General features: G+C 42.9%; 1 protein-coding gene across 1 annotated transcript in view; it reads right to left on the reverse strand.

Moving 5' to 3' along the window:
* Positions 1 to 18,139, reverse strand: part of ALAS2 (5'-aminolevulinate synthase 2) — a 23,506-nt gene extending 5,367 nt beyond the window's left edge. The window contains exons 1-9 of the mRNA XM_022563597.2: positions 18,117 to 18,139; positions 12,964 to 13,159; positions 12,201 to 12,323; positions 11,239 to 11,349; positions 8,624 to 8,846; positions 7,890 to 8,074; positions 4,868 to 5,047; positions 2,240 to 2,404; positions 1,397 to 1,665 (exon numbers count right to left, since the gene is read on the reverse strand). Coding sequence (XP_022419305.1) covers positions 1,397 to 1,665; positions 2,240 to 2,404; positions 4,868 to 5,047; positions 7,890 to 8,074; positions 8,624 to 8,846; positions 11,239 to 11,349; positions 12,201 to 12,323; positions 12,964 to 13,129 — 1,422 coding nt within the window. The 5' untranslated portion in view covers positions 13,130 to 13,159; positions 18,117 to 18,139. The remainder of the gene's footprint in view (positions 1 to 1,396; positions 1,666 to 2,239; positions 2,405 to 4,867; positions 5,048 to 7,889; positions 8,075 to 8,623; positions 8,847 to 11,238; positions 11,350 to 12,200; positions 12,324 to 12,963; positions 13,160 to 18,116) is intronic.
* Positions 18,140 to 19,475: the final 1,336 nt, after the last annotated feature.

The raw sequence follows: 19,475 nt of genomic DNA on the forward strand, positions 1-19,475 counted from the left end.
AAGAATTAGCAGTTCATTTTTTTAACATCTTTATTGGAGTATAATTGCTTTGCACTGGTGTGTTAGTTTCTGCCGTATAACAAAGTGAATCCGCTATGCATATACATACATACATGTATACATACATATACATACGTCCCCATATCTCCTCCCTCTTGCATCTCCCTCCCACCCTCCCTATCCCTCCCCTCTAAGTGAACACAAAGCACTGAGCTGATCTCCCTGTGCTATGTGGCTGCTTCCCACTAGCTATCTATTTTATATTTGGTAATGTATATATGTCTATACTACTCTCACTTCATCCCAGCTTACCCTACCCCCTCCCTATGTCCTCAAGTGCATTCTCAAAGTCTGCGTCTTTATTCCTGTCCTGCCCCTAGGTTCTTCAGAACCTTTTTTTTTTTTTTTGCATTCCGTATATATGTGTTAGCATACGGTATTTGTTTTTCTGTTCCTGACTTCACTCTGTATGACAGTCTCTAGGTCCATCAAAAGAGTCATGTACCACAATGTTCATTGCAGCTGTATTTGCAATAGCCAGGACATGGAAGCAACCTAAATGTACATCGACAGATGAATGGATAAAGAAAGTGTGGCACATACATACAATAGCGGTTCTTGTTTTTTTTCGGTGTGTGGGCCTCTTACTGCTGTGGCCTCTCCTGCCGCGGAGCACAGGCTCCGGACGCACAGGCTCAATGGCATGGCTTATGGGCCCAGCCGCTCTGTGCCACGTGGGATCCTCCCGGACCGGGGCACGAGCCTGCGTCCCCTGCATCGTCAGGCGGACTCTCAACGACTGCGCCACCAGGGAAGCCCCAGAGGTTCATTTTTAAAGGCAGTAAACACAAACATAGTTGGGAATCCAAAGTAGCAGCTAGCCCCATGGATTTTGATTTTCTATTTTCTGACTTCAGTTCTCCGTTAAGAAATACATTTCACACCATGACCGTACTATACACACATACACATAAATGTGCATATACGCAACTGAAACAAATTTCTCATAAAACGATACCCTTACTATGTGTGATGTGCTCCAACATTTCCTATTCTATTTCTTCTATTTTTTAATGCTAATCATAACCCACTAAACTGACTTTGTGTCCCATTAATGGTCTTGATCCACAGTTTGAAAAAACTGAGGGTCAGGACAGTCTAATAAGCATGAGATAATAGCTAATGCAAAATAAGCATGAGATAATGCAAACAAAAAAAAAAGGACTGGCTAATCCAGAATGACTGATAATTTTTCAAAAAGGGCAACATAACTGGCAATAAGGAGGATGATTAACAAGAAAGCAGAGTTGACAGGAACAGGTGTCGGTTTGCTGGGTGTGGGAAGGCTCCCAGAAGAGATAGGTAGAGAAGGAAATGGGCAGTGTGGGGCTCTCACCCGAATGGGGATGATGTGGCTGGGGCATGGGATGACAGGAAGGCCTCTGTCCATTAGTAGCTGACGCATGTGCTTGACATTGCGCTGGTGGGCCCGCCTCAGGGCTTGGCCCTCCTCTCCCTTGAGCAGTCGCACGGATTCCAGAGCCCCAGAGAGCACCATGGGAGGCAGTGAAGTGGTGAAGATGAAGCCAGCAGCATAGGAGCGCACCATGTCCACCAAGTCACGGGTGCTGGCGATATAGCCGCCCACACAGCCAAAGGCCTTGCCTGGAGACAAGGAGGAGAATGAGGAGGATATGCACAGACCCCATTATCAGTCCCCCAAGGAACAGGGTCATGCACCAGGTAACACAAGGCGGTATACCAAAAGCTGGAGCTCCAGACTCCCTTCACAGGCCTCTGTTCATCTCCCCTGTCCATGACAAGGCAGACAGAGCTGATAATTCTGCTGCTTTGAGATAGGACTTTCAAGGGCTGCCATATGCAATGACTAGATATGCAGGAGCTGGGTGGGACCATCAACTGGTTAGGCCCAAAAGTGGAGCTAAAATGAAGTTTGGGGCTGGGGTGGGGGAGGAGTTTAGAACCACAACTCTCCACTCACTGAGTTGAACTTGGCTATTTGGCCTGGCTCAGGGGTCTTCTCAGAAAACCCTCCCAGACTTTCTCAGCAACTCTGCAGTGGGGTGGGAGTGGGATGAGAGAATCCACGAGTTCCATAGCCTGGGGCTGTAAATTCTACCCGGATAGCTCCTGCAGTTGTGGGGAGGAGGAAGAAAAGGGTCTTCTAGGGGCTTCCTTTCTGGATTGTATATAAGGGCAACCCAAGGGACTCACTCACCAAGAGTTCCAGAGATGATGTCAATCTTGTGCATAATTCCATCACGCTCCCCAATCCCAGCACCCCGGGACCCATACAGTCCTACAGCATGAACCTCATCCACGAAGGTCAGAGCCCCATACTGGTGGGCCACATCACACAACTCCTCAAGGGGACAGATGGCACCTGAGCAAAGCCAACAAATAGAGGTAGATCATAACCCTTCCCCAGCTCCATCTCCAGCATGGAATTTGTGACCCATAACTACTTTAGGTTGGGAAAGGAGGTGGGTGTGCACTGTCAGTTGGGGCTATGCCAAACGTCTTTATATGTGTTGACTAATTTCACCCCACTCCCACCCAAGCTGTGTGTGTGTGTGTTTTCTCCAACCTGTGATTAAGACTTGCCTCTTTCTATTTTTACTTCATTCTGATAATATCTGTCATCTTGTTTATGCTATTTGCCAGCCTCTCTCTGCTTCTTTTTTTTTTCTGTACAAGTCTGTGTATTTCCATCTAGGATTGGCACTAGCCTATATGATGCCTTTGTTTAAATAAATTGAAAAAAAATAACCTTTTGCTCCAGGTTAATGTAGTCCTGATTTTAGATCCTGCTCACCCCCTCAGCCAAGTACTGTTGGCAGCCCTGTCAATATTATTATTCTTCACTGGTCCTCCCTATTTCTGTCTTTCTGGCTTTTTGTCACTATCTCTCTTTTTGTGGCTATTTCCATCTTTGTTTCTCTATTTTTCTATCTCTGCCTCTGTTTTTCTCTCTCCTCTCCACTTCCTCCCTCTGTCTCTTTGTCAGTGTCTCTCTCACTCCCTCCCTCACGTTCCTCTCTCACTTCTCTCTTTCTTACTGTTTGTGTCCCTTTTTTATCTACCTTTCTGACTTCAGACTTTTTTTCTCTATATCTTTGTCTCTTTCTGAGTTTCTTTGTGCCTCTGTGTCTTTTCTGTGTCTCTGTGGGAATATATTTCTGTCTCATCTCTGTCAATGTTGTTACCTGAGGGCCCCCACCCACAGACTCAGTCTCAATATACTGAATGAAAGTGAATTAGAAGTAATCTGTATGTTCCTGTACATTTTCCATGCAGATTTACCATTTTTCCCTGTTATTCTAGACATCTTCTATGCTGATAGTCGTTTATAAGGTCTTCAAATGGCTGTGACTCTCATGTATAGACTTTGTGGCCACTCTACATATACAAGAACCCACACTTCTGCCATTCCCCATCGCTGGAAACTAATGGTACAGGGAGTTGGAATACAGACGAAACTTCTTCTGGTGGGAACAGGGACTCCAGGCCTGGATAAGAGTATATGAGCTGGGACAACAGGAGGGGAGAAAACCACAGGAGTTGGAGCCCAAGACAAAGAGGACAGTGTGATGGCTCAAGCATCATTTCAGTGGGAGGAATTCAGCCCTATGGTTGACAATTTAGGCAGGGTTTCCACCAAAAGAATCAGGAACCATTCATTTGCAAGTGTAAGGAAGTAGAATGGTTCCAACATGGCTTTCACTACAGAAATAATGAATTAGAGGGAATTCCCTAGTGGTACAGTGATTAGGACTCTGTGCTCTCACTGCTGAGGGCCCAGGTTTGATCCCTGGTCGGGGAGCTAATATCCCACAAGCCATGCAGTGTGGCCAAAAAAAAAAAAAAATGAATGAATTAGAGTAGTCTCAGTGGTAGAAATATAATCATTGTTAGTTGTAGAACTGTGAAAGAGGGCATGACAATAAGTTCATTATATAAATTAACTTACTTAAATTCTCGCAGCTACTCTATTATTATCATCTCCATTTTTAAAGGTAAGGCAACTGAGACACAGAGCAATTAAGAAACTTGCCCAAGCTAGTAAGTTGTCATACTGGGACTGGAACATGGATAGTTTGGTTCAACAGCCTGTGCATCACCATTGCTTGATGTGATGGCACTTACATTGGCTAAATCAGAGAATACAGTGGACTCTCCTTTGTTTCACTTGGAAAAGTGACAAGTTGAAATGAAGTGAGGACCTCTTCATTTTAATAAATCCAGAAGGTTATGCCTAAAACACATGACTTCTGCTTAAAAGGGACAACAATGGAATGATTTGAGCATTGTTTCAGTTGGGAAGAGAAAAGAGGTAGGATGATATTGGACCCTGAAAAATCTCCCAGGCAATGGTTTGTGAAATTTTCTGTTGCAGAAACCAGACACTGGGATGATTGATTTGCACTTCTAATGGAGGGAGTGTCATGTGAAGGAATTGGAATCGTACATCCTAGGGTGCAGCTACTCACTTTGGCACCAATTTACTGAGCCAACCAAGACAAATTGCATACTGTCTCTGCACTTTAGTTTCTTAACCTTTGAGATCAGTGTAATAGCTGCCTCCATCCTTTGGCAGTTACTGGTTGTGTGACCTAGGGCAAGTCACTTCACTTGTTTATGTCTCAATCTCCTCATATAAATAAACAGAAGTAATGATAGCACCTACCTCATAGAATCGTTGTGAAGATTAAGTGAATTAATACATGTAAAATACTAATAATTTTGCTTGGCACATAATAAGCACTATAAATGTTAGCTGTTATCATTATCATCATAGTTTTTGTGAGACCAATTTTAGTAAACATACACTCACACATATACATACCATCCATGGAGTGAACAGTCTCAAAGGCCACAATTTTGGGTGTCTCAGGGTTAGACTTCTTTAGAAGTTTCTTCAGGTGGTCAGGGTCATTGTGCCTGAAGACAAACTTCGCTGCTCCACTATTGCGGATACCTTGGATCATTGAAGCATGGTTGCCTGCATCTGAGTAAATCTCGCACCCTGAAGAACCAGATGCATAATGCTTAAGCTTCAGTCCCAGTATTCACACTTCAACCTCAGGATTGACCTGACAGGGACAGAGAGCCAACCCTTTCCTCCCTTTAAAGACTCTGCTCTGCTTCTCCATCCTCTGGAAGCCTTTGTAGCACCTCTTCCTCTCTTGGAAGAACTCCTCTGCCCTGAAATTCTGACCCCTACACTCTTCCCTCCAGGCATTTCTAACTCTGGTCTGGCCTTTGACTATCTTGAGGTGGAGGAAATTTGAATTTCCCAAGAAGCTCCAGAGTTTCCTGAGGGCAGGACCTAGGTTCCTTCTCCTAGACACCAAGATTAAGCTTTAGAAAGGAGTTTATCCCAGGGAATATTTGCTGATTTGGACTGATGCTAGATTCTTCCTGATCTAGATGAAATCCCACCTCTTCCAGGTAGCATCCTTCTGCTTATAGTTACAGGGTAGACACTCATCAGACTTTCACAATTTGAATCATAAGCTCATGACAAGTCAGAGCTGGAAGGGCCATTGGTGACCATGGAATCTAATCCCTTTACTGTACAAGTGAGGAAGCTAAGGTCCAGAGAGGGGAAGACCTTTCTCTAGGACCTGAGGAATGCAGGGCTTTTTACTGGACAATGCTGGGAGAACAGGTAGAGATGGGAAATTGGTGGATGGAGTTGATCCCTGGGCCCCCAAAACTGCACTGACATCAAGGAACTGTGGCCTATCATTAGAGTAAGGGATCACTTCTACCTGTGGAAATCAGGAATGACTTCCTGGAGGACCTGCTGTGAAAGATAAGTAGACTGGGAATTTCTAGGGAGCAGGAGCCACATCTTTTTATCTTTCTGTCTCTGGTACCCAGGTTAAGGCTAAGTGTACTTTAGATGTTAAGCAAACCTTTCCTGAATGAATGAATGGATAAAAAACAAATTACTGATTTTCAAGTGAGTGAATGAATATATGAATTAATATATTACTGAATGAAAGAGTGAGAGGAGGGGTGTCAAAAGATGAGCCTGAAGAGATAGGTAGAGACCAGATTATTGAGGGCTTTAGAAGGCATTATAAAGAGTTTGGATTTGGTCCTAAGGGCAGTGGGGATCTATTAAAGGGTTTGGGGCAGGGGAGTAACAAAGATAGGTTTGCATTTTTAAAATGTGATCTGATTGTTGTGAAGAATATATTGTAGGAGGGCAAAGGTGAAATCAAGAAAATGATGTTGGTCTAGGTGAGGATGGTGGCAGAGGAAATGGAAAGAAGTTGAATTCTAATGGCTGAAGAGGGGGTTCACTGAAAACATTCCCAAAGATGTTGGCTTTAGCTGGGGTTATGTGTGATCTCGGAAAAAGTTTCTGAGAAGCAGTGGAGGTGTTTACAGTGTGCTGAAAAATAGACAGGAAGTGAGGAAGTGGATAACAAGTGTGGAGACTTCTCTCAAGCAGTTTGGCTGTTATAGGGAGGAGAGAGAAGGGCAGTAGCTAGAGAATGATGAGGGCAAGTGTTTTTTTTTTTTTTTTTGAGATGCAAAAGACTTCAACATTTTTAAAGAGAGGGAGAGGCTAAAGATACAGGAGGGAGAGAGAGAACTCATAGATCAAGGTTCCTGAAGAGGTAGAGGACACAGAGCACCAATGTAAGAATTAGTCAACAAGAAAAAGGGCACCTCTTCTACTGTGACAGGAGAGAAGGAGAGAGGAGAGGACATAGGGGAATGCTCATGAGTTTATAAGTAGTTTGAGGCAAGAAGTTGAGGACATTACTGCGTGGGGTCTTCTATTTTCCGTGTGGTAGTAGGTGAAGTCATTTGCTGTGGTTGAAGGTCAGGTGGAGGTGTAAGAAGGCTGAAGAGATCGGGGTTTGGCAGAGTTACCTTGGAGACTTGGAGAGCTGACTATGAAAACAGGATTGCCAGGCAGCATAGAGGACCTGGTAGACATTGGGGATCATGAATTTTTAGTGGCTCCCATCTGAGCAATTATATAAGACCAGGATTGACATAAAGAAGGTGGAGAGGGCTTCCCTGGTGGCGCAGTGGTTGAGAGTCCGCCTGCTGATGCAGGGGACACGGGTTCGTGCCCCGGTCCGGGTGGATCCCACATGCCGCGGAGCGGCTGGGCCCGTGAGCCATGGCCGCTGAGCTTGCGCGTCCGGAGCCTGTGCTCCGCAACGGGAGAGGCCACAGCAGTGAGAGGCCCGCGTACCGCAAAAAAAAAAAAAAAAAAAGAAGGTGGAGAGTTATATTCATCCAGAGTTGGGCTATGATGGAAGGATGACAGGCATATGAGTTGAAGACATTATTGGCTAGAGAATGGGGGAGTAGGAAGATGGGATTCAGATGGGATCTAGTGTATAAGTGAAGGGATTGGCTTTAGGCAGAAGGAGAGATGCGCTTTCAATTTGTAAAAGGAAAGAATGAAAGAAGGGTACATGAACAGTCAGATGAATTTGTGGATTTGGTGGCTATAAGTTAAAGGAGCTCCTGTCTGGTGGCTTCTGTTTTCTTTGTGTTGTAAGATGTGAGGTTATTTGCTAAGAGTGAAGGAGGAGGTAGCTACAGGTTTTAGAAGGGGGAAGAAAGTTTGAAAAAGTTGATGTAGGGACATAAAAGGACTGTTTATAAGTGTTAAGAGTGCAGTTGAGTTGGGAAATGATAAATTTATGATGTTACCCTTCTGTGAGGTTGGGATATAGTCATCCAGTGTTGAGGAGATGCAAGGTGGGTAATAAGGAAGGGCAATGGGAGCAAGTGAACTCAGAAGACAGGTAAGGAGTGATGGAGGCAGTAAACCTGGATGCTGTAGTGCAGGATACCACCCCTGAACAAAGCTCAGGCACCAGGCTTACCTGGCAAGATCTTGGCCAAGGTGAAGAGAGTAGAGTCATTGGCCACAAAGCAGGAAGAGAATAGCAGGGCTGAGTCCTTCTGGTGCAGCTCAGCCAGCTCTTGCTCCAGCTCAACATGAAACCTGCTGGTACCCGAGATGTTGCGGGTGCCACCAGCTCCAGCTCCGTGACGCTGCAGGGTCTCTCTGGCCATGAGAAAACAGAGGGGGGACAAGAAGAAATTCTTGTCAGATTCTGAGGAACTGGGTAGGTTTCTCTTCCTTGAAGGGGGTCAGTATTGATTTAGTGACTCTATGAGCTGTGTCCTATATGACCAGGTAGAGGGCAGGCTGGGAACAATGGGGAGAAATGGACCTTCCTTCTCAGGCTGAAAGCACTCAGGGATGGAGGGAGAAGCCATGTTGAGCTTGATTAGCTTGGAAGACCTTCTAGAGGAGTTAGCACATCATCTCTGGCAATACTCATTCTGCAGCCAGAGTAAGAACTCATAGAGAGTGGGCCTTGCTTGGTTTCTCATCCTTTCCTTTGTAGCACTGGACACCAAAGAGTTTGGAAAACATAGCTTTTGACTTAGTTCATGTCTGAGGATTAGATTTGCTGGAAGACCTTGGACAAAAGGGGTGTTGGGTGGAAACAAGGTTTCCACTGTCAGCTCTGCCTTTTCCTTCCATGCGTGGCTTTGGCTCTTCTCTGGATGTCTCCCCATAGCTCATGGCTCAGACCCTACTACTCACTGTGTGGCTTGCAAGACCCGAGGGTGCCGGCTCATGCCCAGGTAGTCATTACTGCACCAGACAGACACATCCTTTGAAGCCACAGATGCCTCAAAGAAGTGTTCGGCAAAGGGGTATGCATCAGCCCAGCGGTTCACAGTTTTGAAAACACGGTAGGTGTGGTCCTGTTTCTTCTCCATGATCTTGTTCCTAAAAAACTGGTCATAACCAAAGACATGGTTTCCTGCAGGAGTAGAAATGGGGATGAGTAGAATTCATTTTAAATTACTTCCTGGCTAGTCCATATTTTATTCATGCTGTTGATTTGGTGTTCTCCAATTCTCTTTCCATTTATTCATTTATTTGATCAGTCATTAACTTACTGGGTCACATTAACTCTCTACTATTTCATTCAAGCATCCCTTTGCTTACTCACTGACTCATTCACTTAGTAATTTATTTATACATTCACTCAGGCTTCCTACCCTTGGCATGGCCTCATCTCTTTTCCCAAGGTTAGTATGGCACCCTCCTTACTAGAATCACTACTTCTAGTTTCAGTGGAAGAATGTTGATGGGTCTAGTTTCTAGTCATAACTCTGCCACTTCCTAGTTGTGTAATCTTGAGCAAGTCATGAATCCTCTTAGTTTTAATTTCCTCATCTGTAGAATGGGATTAATAGTATCTTCCCTGCAGAATTGTGACCATCTGATGACAAACAGAATGTAATACACCCAAACTAGTGTCTGGCACATAGTAGTAGTATTATGATTATTGTAATATAGTAGTAGTAGTAATAATAATAATAATAATTTTAAACAATATTATTATAGCCAACATTTAATAAGTGCCTATTACATGTAATACCCTCTCTTAGGAACTTACAGATATTATTTCATTTATTCCTCATAACAACCCTATGTGGTAAGTTCTATTAGTATCTCCATTTTACAAGTGCGGAAACAGAGGCTTATGGAGGTTAGGTAACTTGACCAAGGTCATACAGCACATAAGTGGCCTACAAATAAGTGACCTAGAGTCTACTTCTTTAACCATTACCACTACAAAATGGAGCAACCCTACTTTTAGGATAAATTGAAATAATGTATGCCAGTGGGCTTGTTGAACTCCAGAACTCTATCCATGAGACAGAAATCATGATTGTTGCAGATGGCAACTTATATGGTAGGGGTGTAAATTGGAAACATCTTTGCTGTGGAGATGTTTGGAAATATGTACCAAGAGTTTTTAAAATGCACATGCTGACATACCTAGGGGAATATTTGCAGCATGTTTAACAGAAAAATTGATATCCAGAATTTATTTTTTAGAAACTCTGAACAATTATTATGGAAAATTTTAACCCAATAGAAAAGTGGGCAAATAATATAAACAGACAATTCAATAAATGTAGAAAAAGATGCTTAATCGGGGAAAATCAAAAGGCAAAAACAAATTTTCACTCATCAAATTGATAAAGATTTTAAAATGTGATAATACTAAGTGCTGGAGAGCGTGTGAGAATATGGATTCTCTTTGATAACTGGTACACCACTTTGGAGGACTAATTGGCAATATTTATTAATATTGAAAAGGTACACACCCTTACGTCCTGAGAATCGTCACCTCTTAGTGTCTATTCTAGAGGAACACTTACCTGTATACATGAGGTACATTCAAGGATGTTTGTTGCACCTCTGTTTGTAATAGGAAAAATTGGAAGCAACCCAATAGAGGAATAACTAAATACTCTATAGTACAGCCACACTAAGTCTAAGATAATACTATATATTATCTTTGGATACATATATATGTATGTAAAACCAACATACAATGTAGAGTGGAAGAATACACACAAAAAGTTGGAAACAATTACCTGAAATATAGGTGCTTGGTTAACTAAATGATGTTGCATTCATGCTACAGAACACATTTCAACCATTAATAATTATTATGCAGCTCTATGTTTAGGGACATGGAATAATGCCCCTAACATATTGTTAAGTGAACAAAGCGTAATAACAAACTCCAGGTGGAATAAGATCACATTTCTAATAACAACATGTGTGTGGAGGGAAGTGTAGTTGTGTGTGTGTGTGTGTGTGTGTGTGTGTGTGTGTGTGTGTGTGTGTTTAGTCATAGGAAAATATCTGGAAAAAGTATGACAAAAAGCTAATGGTGGATGGTGGAACTCTGAGTGCTTTAAATTTCCCTCTTTATATTCTTTTTATATCGGTAAAATAAAACATTCTATTATGAAAAATGAATATAAACACATATAAGAGAGGGGAAAAAGGCTCTCTGCAAAGGATGAGAGTTTTTGAGGGAAACATGGAGAAGAAATAATAGGAATACACCTAATATTTAATGAAGCTTCATAACAAGTTAGAAGCACTTCCATAAGTGTAATTTTATTTCCTTCTCATAATAACTTGTTGAGTTATTAAAATCTCACTGGAGGGGAGTGACTTACTTTCTAAAGCATGCAGATACAGCAAGTGCCAGCATTAAAATTTAAACTCAGATTCCCTTTGGCTCTAAAGTGCTTTCTTGCCATTGCCTCTACTGTGTCAGAAGCCCTTTCAGCATTCCTTCCATATTCCTACCCCTTTTACTTCCTCCTGAGCAAACTCACCAGCCATGTTGTTCTGAATCAGGTGTGTGACCTTCTCTGAATTCTTCTCTGGCTCCTGGGGACTGAAGAATGGCTTCCTCAGGCTGGTTGAGGCCAGGGAGATGGGCAGGTCTGAGAAGGAGTATGGGATTCATTGGCCATGAAAAAAAGGGGGGAAAAAGAAAGCATGTGCTATCTTCTTTAAACGCAATACAACATATAAATATTCAAGTTTAGGAAAGAGGGAAGCCTTGTACAGAGAGAAGAAATATTCTGAAAAGTGAGCCCTTTCTCATCTCCCCAAGTGGAGACTTATATGTCAGGAAGCCATCCATAGGCTGAATTACACTTCTCTTCACTAGGACTTTCCCTTGGGTGAGATAACTGGAGCAGCAATGCTGAGTCTTGCACTTGGAAGGTAGATGCAGGACAGTGTACCTTACTCTTCTTTTCTGAAAGTCATTAAAATTCAATTTTGAAATTTTTACTCTTAATTATACCCCAAAAGGGTCTATGAAAGATGTTGACTGTATGGCCAACTCTCAAGTGTGGCCAACTCTCAAGTGTGGCCTTCAGTGGTCTGCACCAATTGAGTTCACCTGGGCTCCATACTCTTCTAAAGAACGTACCTGCTTCCAAAACTCACTCTTTTATGCAAATACAGATTGTCATAGAGTGGTATTGCTTAAATGTGGGAGCCCAGCCTGTTGGAATCCATTTAGCCACTTGGGAGAGGGGAGGCAGAACTCTAGAGGGCTCATTTTAGACTAATAGCTAAAAGTTACAGAAGCATGTATGTGTGTTGGGGAGGGTGCATTTCAGTGCACAGTCTATGCTATTGAGTAACATGGTTCCCCTGGAAAAGACTGGATTTCCATCATGAAATGTATAGTAGCTGCCCTGAGCTGCCTAGCTCAGGACTGTAATAAAGTGAAATCAAGCATTAGGTGTAGAGGTTACATGAGGTGGAACTTAACTCCAACCTGTCTTGAAAGTCTTCACATCCTCCTGGACTTCTGGGGCTGCCTTCTGCACAATTTTACTCTTCCCATCCTGGAGTTCCAACAGCATGAAGGGACAGTGGCTCTTGGCCCAAGATGGAGAGTCTACGTAAAGTTAAGAGAGTAAATGGCAGTGAGCTTCTAGCTGTAAGTTTAACAGTGGTCACTGAGAAGTACTATATCTCAAAGCTCTATCTCAGGCTATGGTAGAGACACAGAGATGGATGTATCTGGTCCCTAGGGGAGTTCCTGAGTTGTTGGGAATGGCACATACTGCAGACACATTATGAGCAGTGCTGGGATTGGAGGGAGGACATGGGCTAGAAGAGGAAAGGGACATGACCCAGAATTGGATTTGGACAGGCTGGAAGTCTAGGTAGGCTTCATAGAGGAGATGATGCCCAAGTTAAATGTTGCATGAGAAGTATGAGATACTCTAGTAAAGATAATGGGAGAGAGTCATTTGACAGGTGCAAAGACACAGAAACTTAAGAAAACAGTTAATCCAGACAACTTTAGTTTCAGCATGACTGGAGTATATAGAATGTGAGGGGAATGAGAGTGAAACTCCTTTTAAAGATACTGCCAGAAGTCAGAGGCCAGTGAACTCTTAGGCAAGCTCATTCTTCCTTGATACTTTTCACATGAACCCTTCCAATTATTAGGTAATGATGACCAATATGACTTGGAATCTTATCTCTAGGATCCAAACATTCTCCCCCATTTGCCAGCAGTGACTTCTTACCCCCTCCAGCCTTGGTTGCCTTAAGGTGGATTTGAGAACAGGTTGTTCCTTGGGTGGCCAGGATGGGACAGCGTCCAATACCAATCAGGAACTGGTGAGTCTTAATCATCTTGCCCAGGATGGCTGTGGGGCTCCGGATAAGCACTGGGCAACGCTGTAGCAACATGGCTGCTGCCACCCTCTTGAGCCCGAAGTTCTGCATAAGATGTGGAAGAGATGAGATTCCACCATGAAGACCTGGCTGAAAGCCAAGGGTCATTCTTGTGTTTGATCCTTTGCCTTTAGCTTCTCACCCAATGCTTGCCTCCCTCCCCAGAGATGCCTTTATTGTCATTTCAGGGTAAGAGCTTTCCAAATATTAAAATGTACTAATAGGGCATCAGAGAGGAAGAAACAGGAAACTGATCATTAGACAAAAGAGGTGAAGAAAAGAGTTCCCACTGGAGGTCAGAAAGCCTGAATTCTGATTCATACTCTGCCACTGACCCGCTCTGTGATGGTAAGGATCATTGAAGTCTGATTGTGTGTGGCAGGATGAGAGTTGACAACCCACCAACCCTTTGATCAACACTTAAGGCTAAGACTCTTTCTAAGAATATTGGCCTCAGCCAAATGAAGATTCAACCTGCTAATGCAGACAGATGCCATTGACAAGGGCTCATGAGGCTTCACTCGGAGTGTTTCCTTAGCAGACCCAGTCAGGGAGACAAGGAGCTTGAGGCCATAGGTACCAGCTTAAGTAGATTCAGGAAATAGGACAAAAGGGCACCATGTGCCACGAGACAGATATATTACTGTCTTTGGACTTTCTCCTGGAGTTTTGAAAATCAGATAGATATGTAGGTGAAAGCAAGACCCAAGGAATCTGGGAAACAAGTCTATAGGTGAATGAAAGAGGCAGAGACTAAGACAGAGGAGAGAATCGGGGTGGGGAGAATATAAGACAAAAATACACATAGTAGGCATTCAATAAATATTTGTTGAATTTGGGAGTAAATTAATGAATGAGCAGGGACTCAAATGGAGGAAAGAGAATAGAGGAAGGGTCATAAAGAAAGAAAAATTAGGAAAGATAAAAGGAGGAAAGTAAGAGAACAAAGGTGCAATGGTAGTAGTGGAGTTACAACAGAAATAGCGGGAGAGAGATCAAAGCAAGAGGAAAGGGGACAGGTAGAGATAAGAACAGGGAGAAGAGGACTGATCCAGAAAAGCAGAGGACAAGAGGATTATGGGAAATATAGAAGGTAGGGAAAGAGACTGAGATAAGAGAAAGAGAGAAGATGAGAGAAGAGAGAGAGAGAGAGAAACAGAGCAGAGGTAGAGTTAGAGACAGATAGACAGAGGGACAAAAAAGGGATATGAGGCGAAATCAAGGAGCATGGCTGAATATACAAAGACTCAGAAAACTGAAAGCAGGAGAGGAGAGAATCCAGCAGAGGCAGAGAGTCAGTCAGGCACAAAGGTAAAGGAGAAATTCTGTCAGAGATTGTGTGGGTGGGGGAGAACAACAAAGAAGAGCTAAGGAAAGAGGATCTTGGCCCTCCCTACTGAGGGAGATTAGAGTGAGACTGAGTTAGAGCTAAGATCAAAGGATAGAGACAGAGAGATGGCTAAGGTGGGTTGGGGGTTGGGATGAGGGAGGGCTGAGACATATAAAGACAAAGAGAGCTAGAGATAGCAAGAGGGAGAAATAGATTAAAAGAAAAAGGACAAACTAGAGATCCAGCATCAGAGGGTGAGACAAGATATGGGACAGGATAATGGGAGAGAGATGGAGGAATGTGGTAAGACTAAGGCCCTCCCACCACCAGGAGAGCTACTTAGTAGAACCTAACAGCACCTCTAGTATTTAAGGCTTTAGGTTGTGAGGGAAAAGTGAACAGGAGGAGCTCGTGGCCATGTCATCATATGACAACCTCCTTCACCTCTTACAGAGCAATACCCCCTCCCTTCTAGATCTCATAGAGCAAACACCCTCCTCCTAACTCACAAAGCAGCCTCTTCCCCTTGTTCCATCCCAGAGCATCCTCCTCCAACTCTCACAGGCTGTCATAAGAGCATACGTTGGTATGTGCGGTAGGGTGTGTGGGTCCTGAAATTGGGAAAGGCCAAGGGGTGTTGAAAGGACTAATGAAACTCATGTTAACACTTTAGGAAAGTGCCTAAAAGAAAATCTTAGCTTTTCTTATTTCAATTCCATCTCCCCAACTCCTTGTTGGACGTTCTTGGAAAGTCATTTCTCCTCTTTGGGTCTCAGCTTTCATCAGCTGTCAAATGTAAGGTATTTATGTCTACCTCATATGGTAGGTAATGAATTGGATTTGATGCCTACCTTATATCTGGAGATATGAGTTTCCCTTCTCCTGCCTTCTTGCAAAGGCTAAAGTGCTTGGAACTGAGCCTGCAGACCACAGATAAGGCTCCCAGAGTTTATCACGTTTAGGGTCTGACCACTCCCGAAGCTGAGACCAGGGTGTGGAAGAGAAGAGGAGTTCCTTTCTAGAATCATGTCTGTGCATCTGGCTGGGGCTGACCCTAGCTATTGGTGGTGAGGGGGGCGGATGGCCCAGGGAGAGGAGGCAAAGCAGATGGCCAGGTTCCAGGCTCCTGCAAATTCCTTTCCCCAACATTAACAACAATAATGACAACATTGGGGTATGTAATGTGAAGAAAAACCCCCAAGATTGGAAGCAAAGTCCAGTCCTGCCTTTGGATGATGGTGAATCCCACCCCCAGGTATAAAAACAGAAGTTCAGTACACACATCATCTCTAAGGGGCTTTCAGCCATGATATTCTCAGGGACCTGGGAAAATATAGGCTACTTCTTGGAATTTGTTGAATTATCAAGTTCTTTCAAGCTTCAGTTCCAGTTTCTCTGTTCTGGCACTCCTTTCCTGGAATTTGCCCTGCCTCACTCTGCCTGCCCATCTTGGGCTCTGTTTCCATTCTATCTTACTACCTATCATGAGACTGGAGTGAGTAAAATCGAATCAAAGGAGTATTTTAGGCAATTTAGGGTATTAAGAGCACAGCCTCTGGAGCCAGACTACTTGCATTTGAATCCTGGCTCTACCACTCACTAGCTCTGGGACATTAGAAAAGTCATGTCTCTGCTCTATGTCTTATATCTTTAAAATGTAGATAATAACAAGGACAATCTACTTCACAGGGATGTTGTGAAGATCCAGTAAGATAATCTATATAAAGTATATAGAAGAGTGCCTATCCTAGAGTAAATGCTGAAAAAGTGTTATCTGTTCTTTTTTATATTCTACATTTTCTATGTAGGGAAAGTGAAGGTATAGTCAAGGGAAGTAACATCATGAATACACCAGACCAGGTCTGGAAACTTGATTCTTGTCTCAATCCTGATTCTTGTCCTGATTCTGTTACAACTTATTATATGAACTTGGGCTCTGTATTTTCCCTCTCTGGGCCTCAGTTTCTCCAAAAACATTGGACTAGATAGCTCCATAGATTCCATATGGTTCTAACAGTCAAACACTCACAGAGTTCTCACTGTGCCATACCCCTTTGTAAATGCTTCACATACATTGACTTATTTAATCTTCATGACAACCCTGTGAGTTATATACTAATATCAACTTTATTTCAAAGATGAGGAAACTGAGGGCCCAAAAGATTAAGTAACCTGTTCAGGTCACAGAGCTACTAAGTAGGAGAACCAGGATTTGAACCTAGTCAATCTGGTTCCAGAGCCTACTAACTTAACCACTATGGATCTATGATTCTAATATTACTACACATTATCCTGACTGAGAGCCTGACTCCAGGCATAAATCCACTCTCCTACACTAACAGGTCCCTTTCTGGGACACTTGATTTTGAGTTGTAACCAATGCCTTTACCACAGGAACAGATTTCTAACTGAAGCGGAATTTCAGGCACTGGTGAACATTCATTCATTCATACATTCATTCATTCCATTATTTAACAACTTATGCACCAATCTTTGCCAGGGTCTTCTTAAAACAATGCTTTTACCCAAGGAGGTAACTGTGAAATTTTGGGCCAAGTGATAGAGCATTACTAGAAGGTTTTCCCTACACCTTAAAATCCTCTCTCGTGTCAGCAGCCAATCTGCAGTCCCAGAGATCAGAGGGGCCAACCACAACTCTACCCCAGGAGAGAGCCAGAAACCACTCATTGCAGCGTTCCTCGATCTCTCTCTCCCCTTTGTGGCCTGCTTTGAAAGAATCAGTTAAGTCTGGAGGGGATGTGGTCACTTCTCTTCAGGAGTTGGAAGCATCAGGATTTACTTCCCTTCCTAGCACCCTCTCCCCATCATGGAAGAATCATAAAGAATTTTAGATTCCTGGAATCAGAATCAGAAATTCTTAGAAACAAAAATTTAGAAGACCATGAAATCAAACATAGAAGAGGTTGTGGAAATCATAGACCAAGCCCTTTTTTTCAAAGGGTGAATGATTTGCCTCACAGTGAATTAGGGTGAGAAAACAAATCAATTGACTTTCAGCATAGGGCCCCATTCTTCTCCCACCATCTCCCCTTATTTCTGCTAATTATTCATCTCTCACTTCCCTCAAATCTCTCCCTTCCCAATTCATCATTCCCACCACCCCACATTCACTTTGTTTTCTCTCCCTACCTCTGGCCCTCTGGGGTCTGACCCATTGAGCTCTGCTGTCAGCCAAGGAGAGAGAAGGAGTCAAAGTGAGGGAGGAATGGAGAATTGGCAAAAAAAAACAAATACCAAGACCTTTTCTTGGGAGACAGAGAAGGAATGGAAGAGATAGAAAAACTGCGAGACTGAGAGATACAGAGTAGAAGAAAGAGATGGAAAGGGAGAGAGAGATTTAGAGGAAAAGATACATATAAACCTCAGAAAAAGGAAAAATAAGAGAAAGCTAGAGTGTCAGAGAATGATGAAGTAAAGTGAGTGATCTTGAAAACTAACAGAGGAGAGGAAACAAGGAGGAAAAAAGACAAAGGAAAGCTGAAAACTGGGAAAGACAGGAAGAGACATAGGGGGCAAAAAGAAAATGACAGAGTGACAGATTCTAAGGAACAGACAAAGTCAGATCTAGTCAGGCCAGAGAGTCAGCATATACAGCCTTGAGGTGGGCAAGCAGACCAAGAGAGAGGGCACCAGGCTGAAAGCAACACTTACCTGTTGCCCTGCACTGAGGACGAACGAACGACGGGTTGGGTGCTGTGGGTCAGGACCTGGTTTTATCCCTTCTCCCTTGGCTCAACTCCACCCACCCCGCCTTCTGCTGGCCTGGCCCTGCATTGGCCCCAAAGGTATCTCAGGCCCTTGCTAGAGATAAAACCCAATGTAGTCCCCTCTTGTCTCCCACCCTCACCCAGCACCAGCTCTCCCCTCTCTATTTTCTTTCCCTTCTCCCTCTGGAGCAGTAAAATGAGTTTGCTGGGCTTTGGAATTAGACCATCCCTATATGGCTAGGGCACCTTGAGCCAAACCATCTATCTCTCTGACCCTCATTTTCCTCAACTATAAAAGGAGGGCAATAAAAGTCAGAAGCAACTGTAGCACAAGAGGGAAGGGCTCTGTAACAGTTAGCTTCCATAGATGACATCCAGGTCATTGTAACAATTCAATAATATCATGTACAGAAAACACAACACAGTGCCTGGTCCAAAGAAATAACAGCTAATGTTGATTGAGTGCTTACTCTGCACCTTTGTTAAGTGCTTTACATGGATAAATTTAGCCCATCCTCATAAGGACCTTATGAGAAAGGTATTATTATTCCCATGTTACAGATGAAGAAACTAGGGCTCAGAGAAGTGAGACAGCTAACTGATAATTACCCAGATAGTAAGTTCAGAGTCCAACTATGAACTCAGGCAGTCTGGTTCCAGAACCTGTACTCTTTAAGCACTATTCTCCCTTTCAGGATATACAGTTAAAAATTTGAAGTTCTCTATTTCCTTTTTATTACCAACTCCTTATCCCTTTGTAATTTTCTTCTCCTCACTATCTTCTTTTTTCTTTCTCAATCCTAGGGCAGCAGGACGATGTCATAACCAGGCAATTTCATCTGTGGAGCAGATTATCATCATTAATAGTATATTAACATAAATGGAATCATACTCTATAATGATTTGCAATTTCCTTTTTTTCTATTTGACCACATGGCAATATGCCATGTAGTTCTTTCCATATAAATTCTTTCTTTTTTGTGGAGTCATACTATTCAAGAATCTGAATGTTAACATTATTTAAACACTCACTTATTAATGGAAATTTAAGTTACTTCCAGGGATTTCCCCCCTCCATTATGAATAATGTTGCAATAAATATCTTTGGGCTTATGTGAGGATATTTTTTATATGGTAGAATCCTAAAAAAATTCCTGGGTCAAAGGATATATAGACATTAAAATTTTTGATACTGCTAATTTGCCCTATACATTTGCTATACATCCCCAATAATGGTGCATAAGAGTGTGTGTGTCTGTTCTCTCATAAACTTGCCAACACCATTTTAAAAATTTAATTAATT

The sequence above is a fragment of the Delphinapterus leucas genome, chromosome X, assembly GCF_059928025.1.
Source record: "Delphinapterus leucas isolate spDelLeu-1000000601 "Yukka" chromosome X, BTC_Dleu_Yukka2, whole genome shotgun sequence".
Lineage (NCBI taxonomy): Eukaryota > Metazoa > Chordata > Mammalia > Artiodactyla > Monodontidae > Delphinapterus > Delphinapterus leucas.